The sequence below is a fragment of the Sceloporus occidentalis genome, unplaced genomic scaffold (genome assembly GCF_023333645.1).
Source record: "Sceloporus occidentalis isolate IW3139 unplaced genomic scaffold, rSceOcc1.0.p SCAF_49, whole genome shotgun sequence".
Taxonomy (NCBI): Eukaryota; Metazoa; Chordata; class Lepidosauria; order Squamata; family Phrynosomatidae; genus Sceloporus; species Sceloporus occidentalis.
The window spans coordinates 4,450,340-4,463,602 of NW_028317029.1; the positions used below are offsets into that span (position 1 = coordinate 4,450,340).

The window sequence follows — 13,263 nt, forward strand, 5'->3', positions numbered from 1 at the left end:
AATATGTTGTGTCAATTTAATAAATGTTTCGTGTATATTATTACTTTCAGCTTGCAGGTGACCATGTGCCAGAAATATGAAAATACCCAGCCAGAAAAGATTCAGTGGTGTGTTGAAATGTATGTTGCAGTTAAACCATTAAAAGAATGGAAGCGTGGAATAATAAAAAACATTATTTCTGAAACACTTGTGGAGGTAAATACATGTCTTATTTAGAGATTTAAGTGCCAGGCCATCCATTGATAAAATATGTATGCATATTACCTGCAAACAATAACACATTTGTCCATTCTAAGTAGAAGGTTTGCAGGTCATGTTGAAATTTTTCAACCTTATGTTTTATATGAATGATGCCTCAGTATTTTAAAATATCCCTCTACAATCTGGCTTCCATCCACAGCATTCATCAGAGACTGCACTCGCCACTAAAGCAAAAGGCCACTTCTCACTACTCATTCACTTCGACCTCTCTGCAGCCTTTAACAAAGTTGACCACCCCTTCTCTTTTTATACAGAAAATAACTGAAATGTATAATAACTTAATCCTTTCTTCAACAATTAACCCCTAAATTAATGTTTTCCCTCACATTATTAACTACTCTTTTGCATCATAATTGCAAAACTTGTCCTGCACAGTATGGTTTATAAAAGGGATTTTTTTCTTGTAGACAAAGAGGCTACTTGAGTGCCGTTTGTTGTAAATGCTTCCAAACAGATCGCTATATTCCATCAGTTCTTGAGGGGGTGTTCAGAACACTAATAATCTGATTAATTTTCTTGCTTCATTTCAACTACCCTTTGTTGTGTTCTGCTTAAAACAATGTTTCTCATCCTAATGTCGGACGTTTTGTATAAAGCTATTGTTATCCCTTTGTAGTGTAAATTGTTAGTTATCTGAATTGTATCTGGCCTACCTTTATGTGGAGAATGACACAAGTGACTACATTATACACATTAAAAATGAATAGTCATGCTTAGAAAAATGCCAAAATAGTATGCCTCATGACAGATTGCTCTCACCCTCAGGTTTTCTTTTATGATTTTGGGAATCGAGAAGTGACTGATATCAACAATATTAGACTGCTTGATGAAAGTGTGAAGACATATGGAACAATGTGTCTTGAATGCTCACTGATGGATATACAGTATGTTATTCATAAATTAAATTGCACAAAACTTTGATTTGTTATTACTGGTATATTTTGTTTACAACCACTTTTTGTTTTGGTTTGTATATTTCCTGGCTGCAGTTGTATTGTTCATTCAATACTTACTTTGTATTTAGTTTCTAGATTGAGCACTCACCTAACCAATCAATGTCAATGCCATGGATTTGCCTTGAGTTAATATATATAGTATATATATATATAGTAATTAAATCAAGGACATACATCACAATTGATGTATATGATTTATGCTTGGAGGCCTGGACAAACTGGGGGCACAGGGAGACTTGTTGCAAAGATTACACTGGTAAGCTGCTTGTGGCACAGACAAGCTATTTGGGGGACAGGAGCGGCACTCACAACTGTTTGGGCAGAAGTGGTGCTGTGGGAAATGTTGCTTGGGAAGTCAGGGAGGCTCCAGGGCTGTGTGGATTCTAGTTAGGCCCCATGCCTTAAATGGTATGAATTAATAAACACTATTGTTGAATATTGTATGAATATGAACGAGGAGTATGCTGAGAGAAGGGTATTAATATGATGGGGAAATAAAGGATGAGAAGGGATTAATATAGGGCTGCAACTAATGATGATGATTTTTTCGATTAATCGGATAAAAAATTAAAATTTTTCATTTATTTAAAATAATTTAATAAAGCAACGTAGGATGTTAAAAACAAACGGCAGAATAAAAAAAACTTTGGGGCCAGAATACATGTGCAGTCTGCCCAAAAATAGTACCATGAAGTATTGGTCTGGTATTCAATTATTTCCAGGGCTGGTTTTAATTCCCAGTCTGGCCCTGTTACGAAGGGTGAACCCTGGATTGGCCTGCATAATGAAGTTGAATTGAAACAAAAACTTAGTTTGTTGGTTGATATTGAAGAATTTGCCATCCAAGCAGTACATAATAAAGTGAACTGTGATGGATATTTTAAGATAGGTTTGATGTGGCAGAGGAAAATAAATCTTCTTATTAAATCCAACTTTAAATATTCCAAATTGTATTTATTAATGACTTAACCCCCTAATGACCGATGTTGTGCCTGGCATTTCATGCCATTAAATAAGCTTAGAGAATGTAGCTTTCTTCACTTAAATAATGTTGCTGTAATGCCTCCATGTGGAGGCATTCAGTAACACCGAAAACTGCAGCAGGGGCCCTGCGTGTTCCCTCCCTGGGTCGTCAATGTCTGCCATATACAATATGGTGGTGGAAGCCTGATTTAAAAGAGCTTAGGAGGCAAACAAAGATTACAAGTAGTGTTTTCCTATTTCAAAACCATTTTTTTCAGATGTGGTAATCCTGTCCCTATGTCCTATTTGGGACACATTTGAAGCCTGAAAATTCAATTTGGGAGGGTGCACATATTTGTTTTTTCATTTTGATTTTATAGTGTGTGTCTATAACGATACATATTTTTAACCCTAGTCTGGTGTCTATTTTTTTAATTGGTTTATTCAAGCTTTCTTTTTAAATATTCAATAGAATCAATCTAATTCATATTCAGTTTACTTTATGGATATAGAAAATTTATTTTTGAGTACCAGTACTTCACCAACAGTAATGAGAGAGGGCAACTAAACCCAAATTAAGTCACTCTTTGGTTTAATGGTCTGAGTTCATGTCTCTCATTTGTAAAGTGGCAGGGAAGGTTGCGTTGGTTCCGTTATAGTGTTTATGCCAGGTAAATAGGTCTAGTCTTATAGTTTTAATATCTCTAGTTATACCTATGAGACAGCTTTTCCATGTTGTCATTGATTTTTATACCTTTACAAGTGTTCTTTATCAGCCCCTCTCTACTTTCTTGCATTGTTTTCTGCTTTTAGACCAGCAGGAGGAAGCCAGAACTGGACAGCAACAGCATGTGATGTCCTTTCGTATTATCTTACTGGAGCTGTTGTTACAATGGTCATCAAAGTTAGTACGGTCATAATCTGATAATATTTCTGTAGATTTCCATTTGTAAATAGCTTGGAGTGGTTGGACAGTAACCTGGTTTTAGTCAATATACTTTACGGAGGAAAAGAATGTATTTATTTTATTACATGTGTTATGTATCTACTGTATCATTGTTCATACATGTTTTTTAGCCTGCAAAAAAAGTTCATATAGTTGGGACGGTAAAAGTTTCCTGGAATTTTAATGTTTTAAATAAGAATTTAAATGACTTACCTCACCCAGAAGAGGCTGCCCTCCTCAGTAGTCTTACTTTTCTTGCTGCTGATTTGCTTCTTGCAGCAGTCAGTAGCAGGATAGTGATTCCAATTGAAACAATTGGGTGATCTTTTCAGACATGGCCAATGAGGTCTAAACAGAAGCCCACCTGCGGTGTTTGTTGAGCCAGCTCTGGAGGTGGCTAAGTGGGTATATTTGTATTTAAGTGCAGATGAGGACTGCATTGTCCCTTTTAAGTATATGAAGGATAGTATTTCCCCTAAACACTACATTATTCTGTGGCATTAGCAATAGTTGGTTGATGTGTTTATGTGCATACATAAAAACAAAGAAAATAATTACATAAGTCAAACTGAATTTCTTGCATTATCAGAGTATGTTTTGGCTATGTGCTTATTTTTCTCTCTTTCTCTAGTAGGGAGTTAGTAAAACATTCAGTAGCATAGCTGTACTGTTTGCGTATTTGTAACATTCTTCACAACGTTTTCTGATCAAAAAGTATGTCAAACGAATCTTGCATGGAGATCATGGTTAATGTTTTCCTGTGTGTTGCAGTTTACATAGTACAGAGTACTTTCTGGTTCACAGAAATGTTAATTTCTCCAATTAGATTATATCCATCTGATATATGTCTCTAAATTAACTGAGCATCGTATCCAAGTGCGTAGTATTACACTTTAGGCTGTTAGAATTATTATTTTTAAGGTCTGAATTCAGTTTACCTTTGCATTTGTAATCTAAATGTTCAACTTCCTCTCGTCTTCCCTTAGGAGAATGCATCGAAGTGGCCGCTGCCTGTTAAAATGGAGTGTAAAGATGAAGTTGGCCATCTAGTTGACATTTCTGATTTCCTTATAAAAAAGGGTTTAGCGCTTAAAGAAAGAAAGTTTGGGTTTGTTGCAATTTCTTGATTTTGAGTTTTTATATTTTGAAGCAGTGTAACAGAATACTCAAATGGCATCTTATGGTTTATACAGTAACAAGAATTGCTGTTTGTGCATGTTTACACAGTTCCGCCAAAGAATACTAGAAATTTCTTTGCATTTCAATAACTGTTCTAATGCATCTGTGTATTTATATAGTGTGTGTAGTTTTGCGTTTTGAAATGTAATTTCCATGATTTTCTTTTATAGTCCAAATAAACCAGAGGCTGTGAGTGAAGCCAGTGAAGATACACAGACCTTAATAAGGGTAGAACAATCTATAAATGAACCTATACCCGAAGGTGTTGCAGAGCTTACTCAAGAACATACTTTGAGTGCTGATATAATTGACAACCCTGAAACCTGTGAGCCTTTGGCTGACCAACATATTAATGAACCGTATTTACCACCCCTCATTCCTGATGCAAAGCTGTTTAGTGCAAAAGTCAGCCATGTGGCAGAAGATGGGATTATTTATGTTATCCCGAAATCATTAGGTACCTATTAGTGTGGAATGTATTTTTTGGTTTGGTTTTGAAGTCGGCATGCACCTTAGCCTCACGCCTATCCTGTGTGTTTTAACATCTCTCATTTTATTAGCCTTTGCCATTTTTCCCAGAAGGCTGTTCCAACTGTCCACTCCCCTCTCGCTAAAGTAGTTTTTCTTTCATTTAATCATCTTGATTTTAGGACCCAGTCCTTTTCTTGCTCAGGCCAAATAGAAAGTAGTGTTAATTCATCCCACTGCTTATGCACCCAAGGGGGGTACCCCAAGAATCTGGGTTATGCTTCCCAATCTTAGCATCTTTTCCCCTTTTTTATTTATGTACTGCTCTCTCTACTCAAAGGGTCTTAATTGTAAAAACAAAAAAGAAAATGTAGGTCTGTAAACGGCAGGTGATATCCTCCAGTCTTAATCATCACATGGAATACTTCTAAGATACATAGTAAATTAAAGTAAGTGATTCCCGCATTTGAATGTCCTTCAATAAAAAGTCGGTAAAATTGATTTTGGGGAGGGTTGATTATTGCAAAGTAACTTTTTAACTAAATGTAAACTGTTTCATGCTTAAAACACTTTTAACTCCTTACTATAATTACTTTCTAGAAAATGATCTGGATAAACTTATGAAAGATATTCAAAAGTCCTTCAGAGGTCTGGGGCTACTGGCGCCTTATTGTTGGAAGACAGGAGAAGGTTGTTTCATTAAAGGATCTGATGGCATGTCTTACCGGGGGAAAGTTCTTAAAATTATTGGAGGTGATACGATGATGGTAAGTAGCTGTGCATACAAAAGTGTTAAGTTAAACATTTTTGTAAAATATGCGTTTTATATTGATGTTATTTATTTTGCATTTATAATTCTATTAATCAGAACGGTAGTAAAAGTTAACTCTGTCAGGGAGTATAATTTCTGTTATCTTGGTGGCCCACATTATGGTTAGTGTTTGCAATCATCTCGATCGTGTGGAATAGGTAGGTCCTAGTGACAAGGTTGATAACTACTGACATACCTGTAGTTCAGAAGTTTGCTCACAGATTTCATCCCCTGTTCCAGGTTAGTTGTTCTATATGTCTCCAGGAGGCAAGAAACATCTGTAGTTTTCATGGTATGAGAATTAGCTAGTTGCATAAAGGAACAAATAGTTTGTTCAATCCTATAGCATTTTTTTAATGAACAAAATATATTTGTATTGTTTAATATGTTGACTACATTTTGCATGCGCTTCAGTGCATTTTACTCCATGCAAATGGGTACAGGTATTCTTTAGTTGGAGATAATAAATGAAAACAGTATGCAAACGTATTGCTTAAAGCATTGCCATTGAAATCAATGAAGCGACAACCATTAATATGCTTGCGTGCCTGGTTGGATGTTGCGCCAATAACTTTTGTGGAAAAACTTCAAGCATTGTGCAATATGGAACTTTGTTTACAATGGCCCCTTATGATTCTGGCTCAACAATCCTTTTACAGAGCATGCTGCCTAATGAGAGGGAAGGATGTTGCTTGTCTGGCCTCTTTGAAGCTATCTGTAACATTGTATATAATATTTATATAGTTTGGAAAGTTACTTTTGTCTGTAATGTTATAGTAAAATCTATGTAACCCCTGTGTGGGCAGGTACGGTATGAAGATTTTGGATACACTGAAAAAATTCCAAAGTGCCATCTTTACCCAACTGTGTTCAACCCAAACATTCCACGCTTTTGCATACCATGTCAGCTTCATAATATTCTTCCTGTACGTAGTAGGTATATTAAGGTTTGTGTGTTCTACATTATTCTACCGTTCTACAGTGTGTATCATAAGTGGTAAATTAGTTACGTTTTATTGTATAGCTTTGGATTTATGAGATTTATTTAGAAGAGTTTCCATCATCTCTAAATATAACTTTCTTCTTCATGACATACTAGGTAAGTGCTTCTTTACATCATGTCCTTTTGTAATCACAGAAGTGAAAGAAAATGTTTTAGCAGGTAACAGTGTTGACTAGATGGTGGGGATTTCCCCAGGTAAATTTAATATTAAAAGACAAGGACTACTAAAGTGTTGTCAGTGCCATATCTACTCGTGTTCAATACAGTGTGTGTATGTGCTTATCAGTTTTTGACCTTTGTGGCCCTGTGACATTAGTGAGCAAGGAGGAAAAGTTGCTGCATAGCAGGCCCATTAATTAAATTATCGGTTTTAATGGTGTAAAATGTATCCATTTTTATGTGTAATATGTGACGGGCTCTGTGCAAGTTTTGAATATTGTGTTTTTTCTTCATCAGGTGGGTGAAGTGTGGCAGTCGGATGCCATACAACTACTTAGAGAACTTCTTACAGATAGACATGTTGATGTCCAACTTGTGGTAACCGTTTTTATTATGTCACATATATATATATATATATTTCCCAATTTAGGTTGGTCTTCCCAGGGCATGTCACTAAAAGGTCAGCAGGTCAGAACCCTGGATATTTACGTCAGAACAATATGTCTTACTAACGCTCTTGTATGTCCGAGAGAGTATATATATACATCACACAATAAAGCATAAAAAAATAAACATTACAACTGGCCCCATGAAACCTATAAAAGGTTTCAGTAACATACTCAAGTAGGTTCTTGTGTAAAGAACCACTATACAAAACAAACAAGAAAACTAATGCAAGGCAGTTACCCTCCCAAATGTTGTAATCTACATTGTATTGTTTTTTACTTGCTGAATACAATATATGTTAAGCAATGGTATGAGTGCAAGCTCTTTCTGTATTGTTGATGTACAGTATATAGCTACATTGATGAAAGTGGCCTTGTCATCCAAACAAAAGTGTTGCTGGCAGGGTCCACTGCAGGTAAGTAAAACACATAGTATATACATTGTGTTAACTCATGTGGAGGCCGAAGAACCCTTTCTCCCTGTCCTTGCAGCTGCCCCTGGGACACAATCACCAGTACACTGGCGATTGCAGGGAGGAGTCTCTTTGATCACTCCTGTAGGAGGGATCAAAAGGCTTGTGAGCAGGGCCGGCCCGACAATGGAGCCGAGTGGGGCAACCGTTCCAGGCGGCACTTCGCCGCCCCAAGCCCTTTTTATTTTTTTTTATTTTTATTTTTTTTTAAGCGAAAGAGAGAGGGGCGCCGCTGTCAGTACCCGCTCGGCGCCCCTCTCTCTCTCTCCTCTGCAGCGAGTCTCCCTGTTCGGTCTCGGTGCTGGCTTGTAATGCTGAGTGCCGGAAGATTTCCGGGGGCTCAGCATTACAAGCCGGCACCGAGACCGAACAGGGAGACTCGCCGCAGGACTGCTGAAAGGTAAGTGCAAGAAGGGGGGGTGGCGGGGGGGGGGGAGGAAGGGTAGATAAGGGGGGGGCGGCAGGGACGGAGGGAGAGGAAGGGTAAATAAGGGGGGGCGGCATTTTAAAATTCGCCCCAGGCGGCATTTTGCCTTGGGCCGGCCCTGCTTGTGAGGGCTCTTTTTTTGGTGTTGCTGGGCTTCCAGGCAGACCAGCAGCAGCAGAGCCCCGTACAAAATGGGTATCCAATTAACAAACAACCCCATTCCCTGTGGCAGCTGAAAACGCGATTGCCGGTGTACTGCTGATTGCGTTTTGAGCCTACAGAATCACTCCGTGGGAGTGATCGAAGGCTCGGGGGGGGGGAGACAGCAGCAGCATCCCCGCGATCACCACAATTGTGGGGGCATTTTTGGGGGATGATGTACCTGGTATGTCCCAGTCTGCAAGTACCATTTGCATCCATGATTCTTTTTTTTTTTTTTTTTTTTGTCGGTTTTACTTTTTTCTACCCCAGCACACTTAATGGTAGGAAATGTTTTACATGTTATTGTGCACATTTTGTTTCCTTTATTTTATTTAATTTTTTTCAAACAATCATTAACCGCAGTTTTTTGGGTTTTTTTTAATATAGGATCCCCCTAAGTTTCCTGGGGCTGTTGCTTCAGTGTATCTCTACTGTGATAAAGCATCAGTATCTGCAATTCTGGAACAATATGCACATTGCGTTCCTGAAGACAATGAAAAAAGGTCCAAAATAGTATGTACTGTATGACAATGGACTCATAACTTCCCTATTCATAATACCTAACAAGTATCTATTATTGATGGTTTATATAGATCTTTTGTTTAATTGGATAATAAGCGTCTACTACAACATTTTATCAGGAACTGTTTTTTTGGTTTGTAAGTGAAGTCCGCAGCTGACTCTGGTTTTTGTGCAAGAGTCAAAATGGATTTAGACATATTGTGATACAATGACGTATGTTGAGGGTACGCATTATATTGTAAAGGTGCTTTACCAAGAGAGTAATACAAGTAATTACCTTATTTTAAATTTAGAGGTTTGAAGAAACTTTAACGAAAAGGAAGCTTTGAAGAAATTGTGTGTTAGAAAGGGCCACTTAAGCCTTTTCTGTTGCATAAGCTCACTCTAGTCGGCTTTTAACATCTAAATGAAACACATCTCACTGAACATAATACTTCCAGTTGTCCCCAACGCTGGCTCTGCAAATACTGCAGGTGGTGGTCTGCGGGGCCGGCATCAGGGAGGGTGGGGTGTAAAACCATTACAATTGTAAGGGTCCCAGCTGTCCTCAAGGAGCCGAAACCTCCCTCTGTTTAAAAAAAAAAAAGAAAAATCTGCTCACTATGGTAATAGAGGGGTTACATCTCTACGACTGATCATGTCTGGTAATGGAGAGACTGCTCAGGTTTGGTAATATTAATGTATGTATATTATAATATAAGTATATTATTAAATCTGAAATCAGCATGGTTACCTAGGCTTCCTAATAATTTCCATAATATAAAATGTATTTTACGTGCATGTGAACAAAACGTCTCGTCTGATCCATCTTTGGGCTCAAATGGTTAGTCTGTAACATCTTTGCCACCAAAAAACACCAGTAGAAGAGGAAATTCCGTTGGTGTGTGGGGAGGGTCGTCTGGGGGGCTAAGACCATCTGGCACTCTGGGTGGTTGGTTTAGACCTCTGCATCTACTGTTACCATTAATTTCAGGCAGCCAGTTGAACCAAAATGTGCAAATTTGTTATGTTGGGATGATACCCTTTACAACAATGACACAGTAGTAATCCTCAACTACCATGGGGTGGCCAAGATTAAACAGAGGTCCTTCAGGATAATACACTGAAAATAATGTGCCAGAGACTTGCACAAATCCTCACTCAAAAGCAGTTTCCTCAAGCATAATAGAAACCCTCTAGTGATGAATTCTCTTGCTGCAGCTTGTAATTATACTTTGCTTTGCCTACCACCATTTTTAGTGAAATATTTTTTTAGATTTTGCAGCTCACAATAGATGTAAATGTTTTTCCTTCAGGAAAGGATGTGTATCTTTAAGGATTCAGAAGAAAATAGCAGTGATTGTGTAAGTATGATCAGGGTCTTGCTTACATCTCGTACATATAGTATATATTATCAGAAAATCAAATCATGAGAAACTCTGTGGTTCCAGCGCACTTTATATTGTACAGTTCAGTATGCTCAATTATCATTACACAGGTTTATTATAGATACTAAAATTTATAAAATATAGATTATCTTATATTTAATTGACTGTAAGGTACTTTTTACCATATGAAAGCAGGGGTACAGTATGAGTTGCATTGTTTTATTTTTGAATCAAATACATCTTTTGTCAATAACCTAGCACCTTGATACAGGATCTGCACCAAAATGCAATACTACTATGTAAGCACAAAATAGAGAAAAGGTATAGAAACACTTGCTAATTGTGTTTTGCCTGTTAAAATCCACAGTATAATCCTGATGGTTTAGTTTAGTTTTCCACTTTGTATATTCTGAGCTGACATTTCTTGAAGTCTTCAGAACAGGAAACTAATTATGATGCTACATTTCCCAGGGCTGGTAGCCTTGCTGAGATAAGCTATCCCCTTACATTTAAATATAAAGTACAAGTGAAACTCAAAATTCAGGCTTAAATCTGTGAAAGTGATGCATGAGAGATTGAGTTGATGATGGGTTATGTAAATGTAGATATGTTTATATGTTTGTCCTTTTTATGAAAAACTAATCACTCTTCTTAAATCTCTTTCAGGAAATGAAGGATGTTATTAAGATCTCTCTAGATAACATTTTCCCCAACTGTTTCCAGGCAAGAGTTTTTTTTATTAGGAAATATTGTATCTTAATTTTTTATTGCAGCTTTTACCTACTTAAAGTGTGTATGTGTGTATATATGTATATGTGTGTGTATGTGTATATATATATATATATATATATATATATATATATATATATATAATGTGTATATATATGTCTTTGGTATTTTTGTTTTATTTGGGTTGTGTACCTCTGTTTGAATAAAGTAACTTTCAAATGAATATAATGCCTGGATTAGTGGCAGTGGAGGACAAGCCACAAATTTCCGAACCCCAAGTTTGTTTTGGCGCCAACAGCCAGAACAGACATTGAGAAAGTGAGAGACTGATGTTTAAAATGTTTCAAACCATCAGACATCTTGCATACCAAGACAACTGTGATCCAAACAGGCTTTGTCTCTTCTCTTGCTTACCATTTACCTCCACTTGATGAGCCAACCCATGAATGATCGCAGTACAATATTGCTCCCGGAGCAAATGCTCCTGTGTTCTGAATCTAATTACTATAATGCTATGATGATATCAGCATTTATTATTGTAATTTCTGTCAGAATTCCATCCAAATGTATATTGCTTTGGTCTACCGTATTTGCTAGATTATAAAACAAGGTTTTTTTCAGAGCAAATGGAAACCTGGATCCTCCTTTCTGGTAACCTCTGCTGCTGCTGGCACTTCCTCTGGGGGCTTCTATGAAGGAACGCTGGCTCACATGACCTTCCGGTGCTCCAGCATAGAAGCCCCGGCTGCCCTTATTAGACACTAGGGAGTCTGAATTATATACGGGGGGGATATAAGGAATTCCTGTAGGCAGAGTGGCATATGGGACGTTAAAAGGCATTTCTCAGGGCCAGAGTGGCATAATGGGGGTTAGAAGGCATATCATGGAGGCAGAGTGGCATATAGGCAGGTATAAGGCATATCTGGGGCAGAGTGGCATATCTGGGGCAGAGTGGCATATAGGGGATTAAAGGGCATTTCTGGGGGGCAGAGTGGCATAATGGGGGTTAAAAGGCATATGGAGGCAGAGTGCCCCCCAGATATGCCTTATACCTGCTGTATGCCATGTTAAAAGGCATTTCTGGGGGTAGGGCAGAGTGGCATATAGTGGGTTAAAAGGCATCTCTGGGGGGTAGAATGGCATAATGGTGTTAAAAGGCATATCAATGAGGCAGGTATAAGGCATATCTGGGGGGCAGAGTAGCAAGCCGTGGGGCAGATGTGCATAACTTGAGGGCAGGTTGGCAAATAAAAGGAAGTAAAAACAAACAAAAAAAAATTCTCAATCATAGTTTTGATTAAATAAGAAAAATAGTTTGCAAGTGAATTCATATTTACTGGTAAAACCATAGGGTAGTCTTATATTTAGGCTTTTTCTTTTTTTCCTAAATTAACCCCTTGATGACAATTGCCGGTCCGGGCACGTCACGGAAATTCATGTCGATAACGTCAAATGACGTGCCAGGACCGGCACGTCATTAAACGGGTGCAGAAAGCGATCTATTTTCGCTTTCTGCACCGAAACGGCGTTGCTGTAATGCCTCGACCTCTAGCAACGCCATTATCGGCACAAAGGGGCCATCTCTGGCCCCTCCCCGGGGCGTCAACATCCGCCATACTTTGTATGGCGGCGGACGCCCGTTTTAAAAGCGTTTAGGAGGCGATCAACGATCGCCTCCCTAAACTTAAATGGTGTCGCTGGAATGCCTCGATCAGGAGGCATCCAGCGACACCAAACACTTACCTTTGGATGGGCTGTGACCGCTCCGGAGAGCGGTCACAGGCGCAGCTGCTGGTGATCTTCGCCATCTGCAAGATGGCGGCGGTCCGGGAAAATTCAATAAAGAAACAATAAAGTCTAAAAAGTTCGCTAGACGGTCTCCAGACCCTCTAGAGAACTCTGGCTCCACTTGCAGGTTGAATATAGGTACTGCATTCAACCATGCAAGTCAATGGAGCTCAGCTTTCTAATCACAGTGTGATTAGAAAAAATAAATTAAAAATAAAATAAAATTAATAATAATTAGAAAAAAAATAGTAAAAAACCAGTAAAATGTAAAAATAATTTCCCACTGATTTCACTATCAGGGGAACCTTCAAGTTGAAAAAAAATGTTAAAAAAATAAAAAAAAAGGCAAAAAAAAATATATATATATATAAAAAATATATTTTTGTGAGCAAGTCCTAAAATTAGCATATTAGCTTAAAACAATTCTCGCATGGAAAGAGTTAAAATACTGGCATATTAAATGCCCATGGGGTGTCTACTTTTAAAAAATGTATGATTTGATGGGGTAAATTGAATTGGCCGGGTTCAACAAGGTCCCAATTAACACGGGGGGAAGGATGGCCA

The 13,263-nt window shown here is 38.0% G+C and overlaps 1 protein-coding gene across 1 annotated transcript in view; it reads left to right on the plus strand.

Moving 5' to 3' along the window:
- The window catches only part of LOC149288932 (RING finger protein 17-like), a 41,050-nt gene extending 33,922 nt beyond the window's left edge, over positions 1-7,128 (plus strand). The window contains exons 16-21 of the mRNA XM_089491189.1: positions 51-195; positions 1,027-1,145; positions 4,476-4,762; positions 5,374-5,540; positions 6,391-6,521; positions 7,044-7,128. Coding sequence (XP_089347315.1) covers positions 51-195; positions 1,027-1,145; positions 4,476-4,762; positions 5,374-5,540; positions 6,391-6,521; positions 7,044-7,128 — 934 coding nt within the window. The remainder of the gene's footprint in view (positions 1-50; positions 196-1,026; positions 1,146-4,475; positions 4,763-5,373; positions 5,541-6,390; positions 6,522-7,043) is intronic.
- The last annotated feature ends 6,135 nt before the right edge of the window (positions 7,129-13,263 follow it).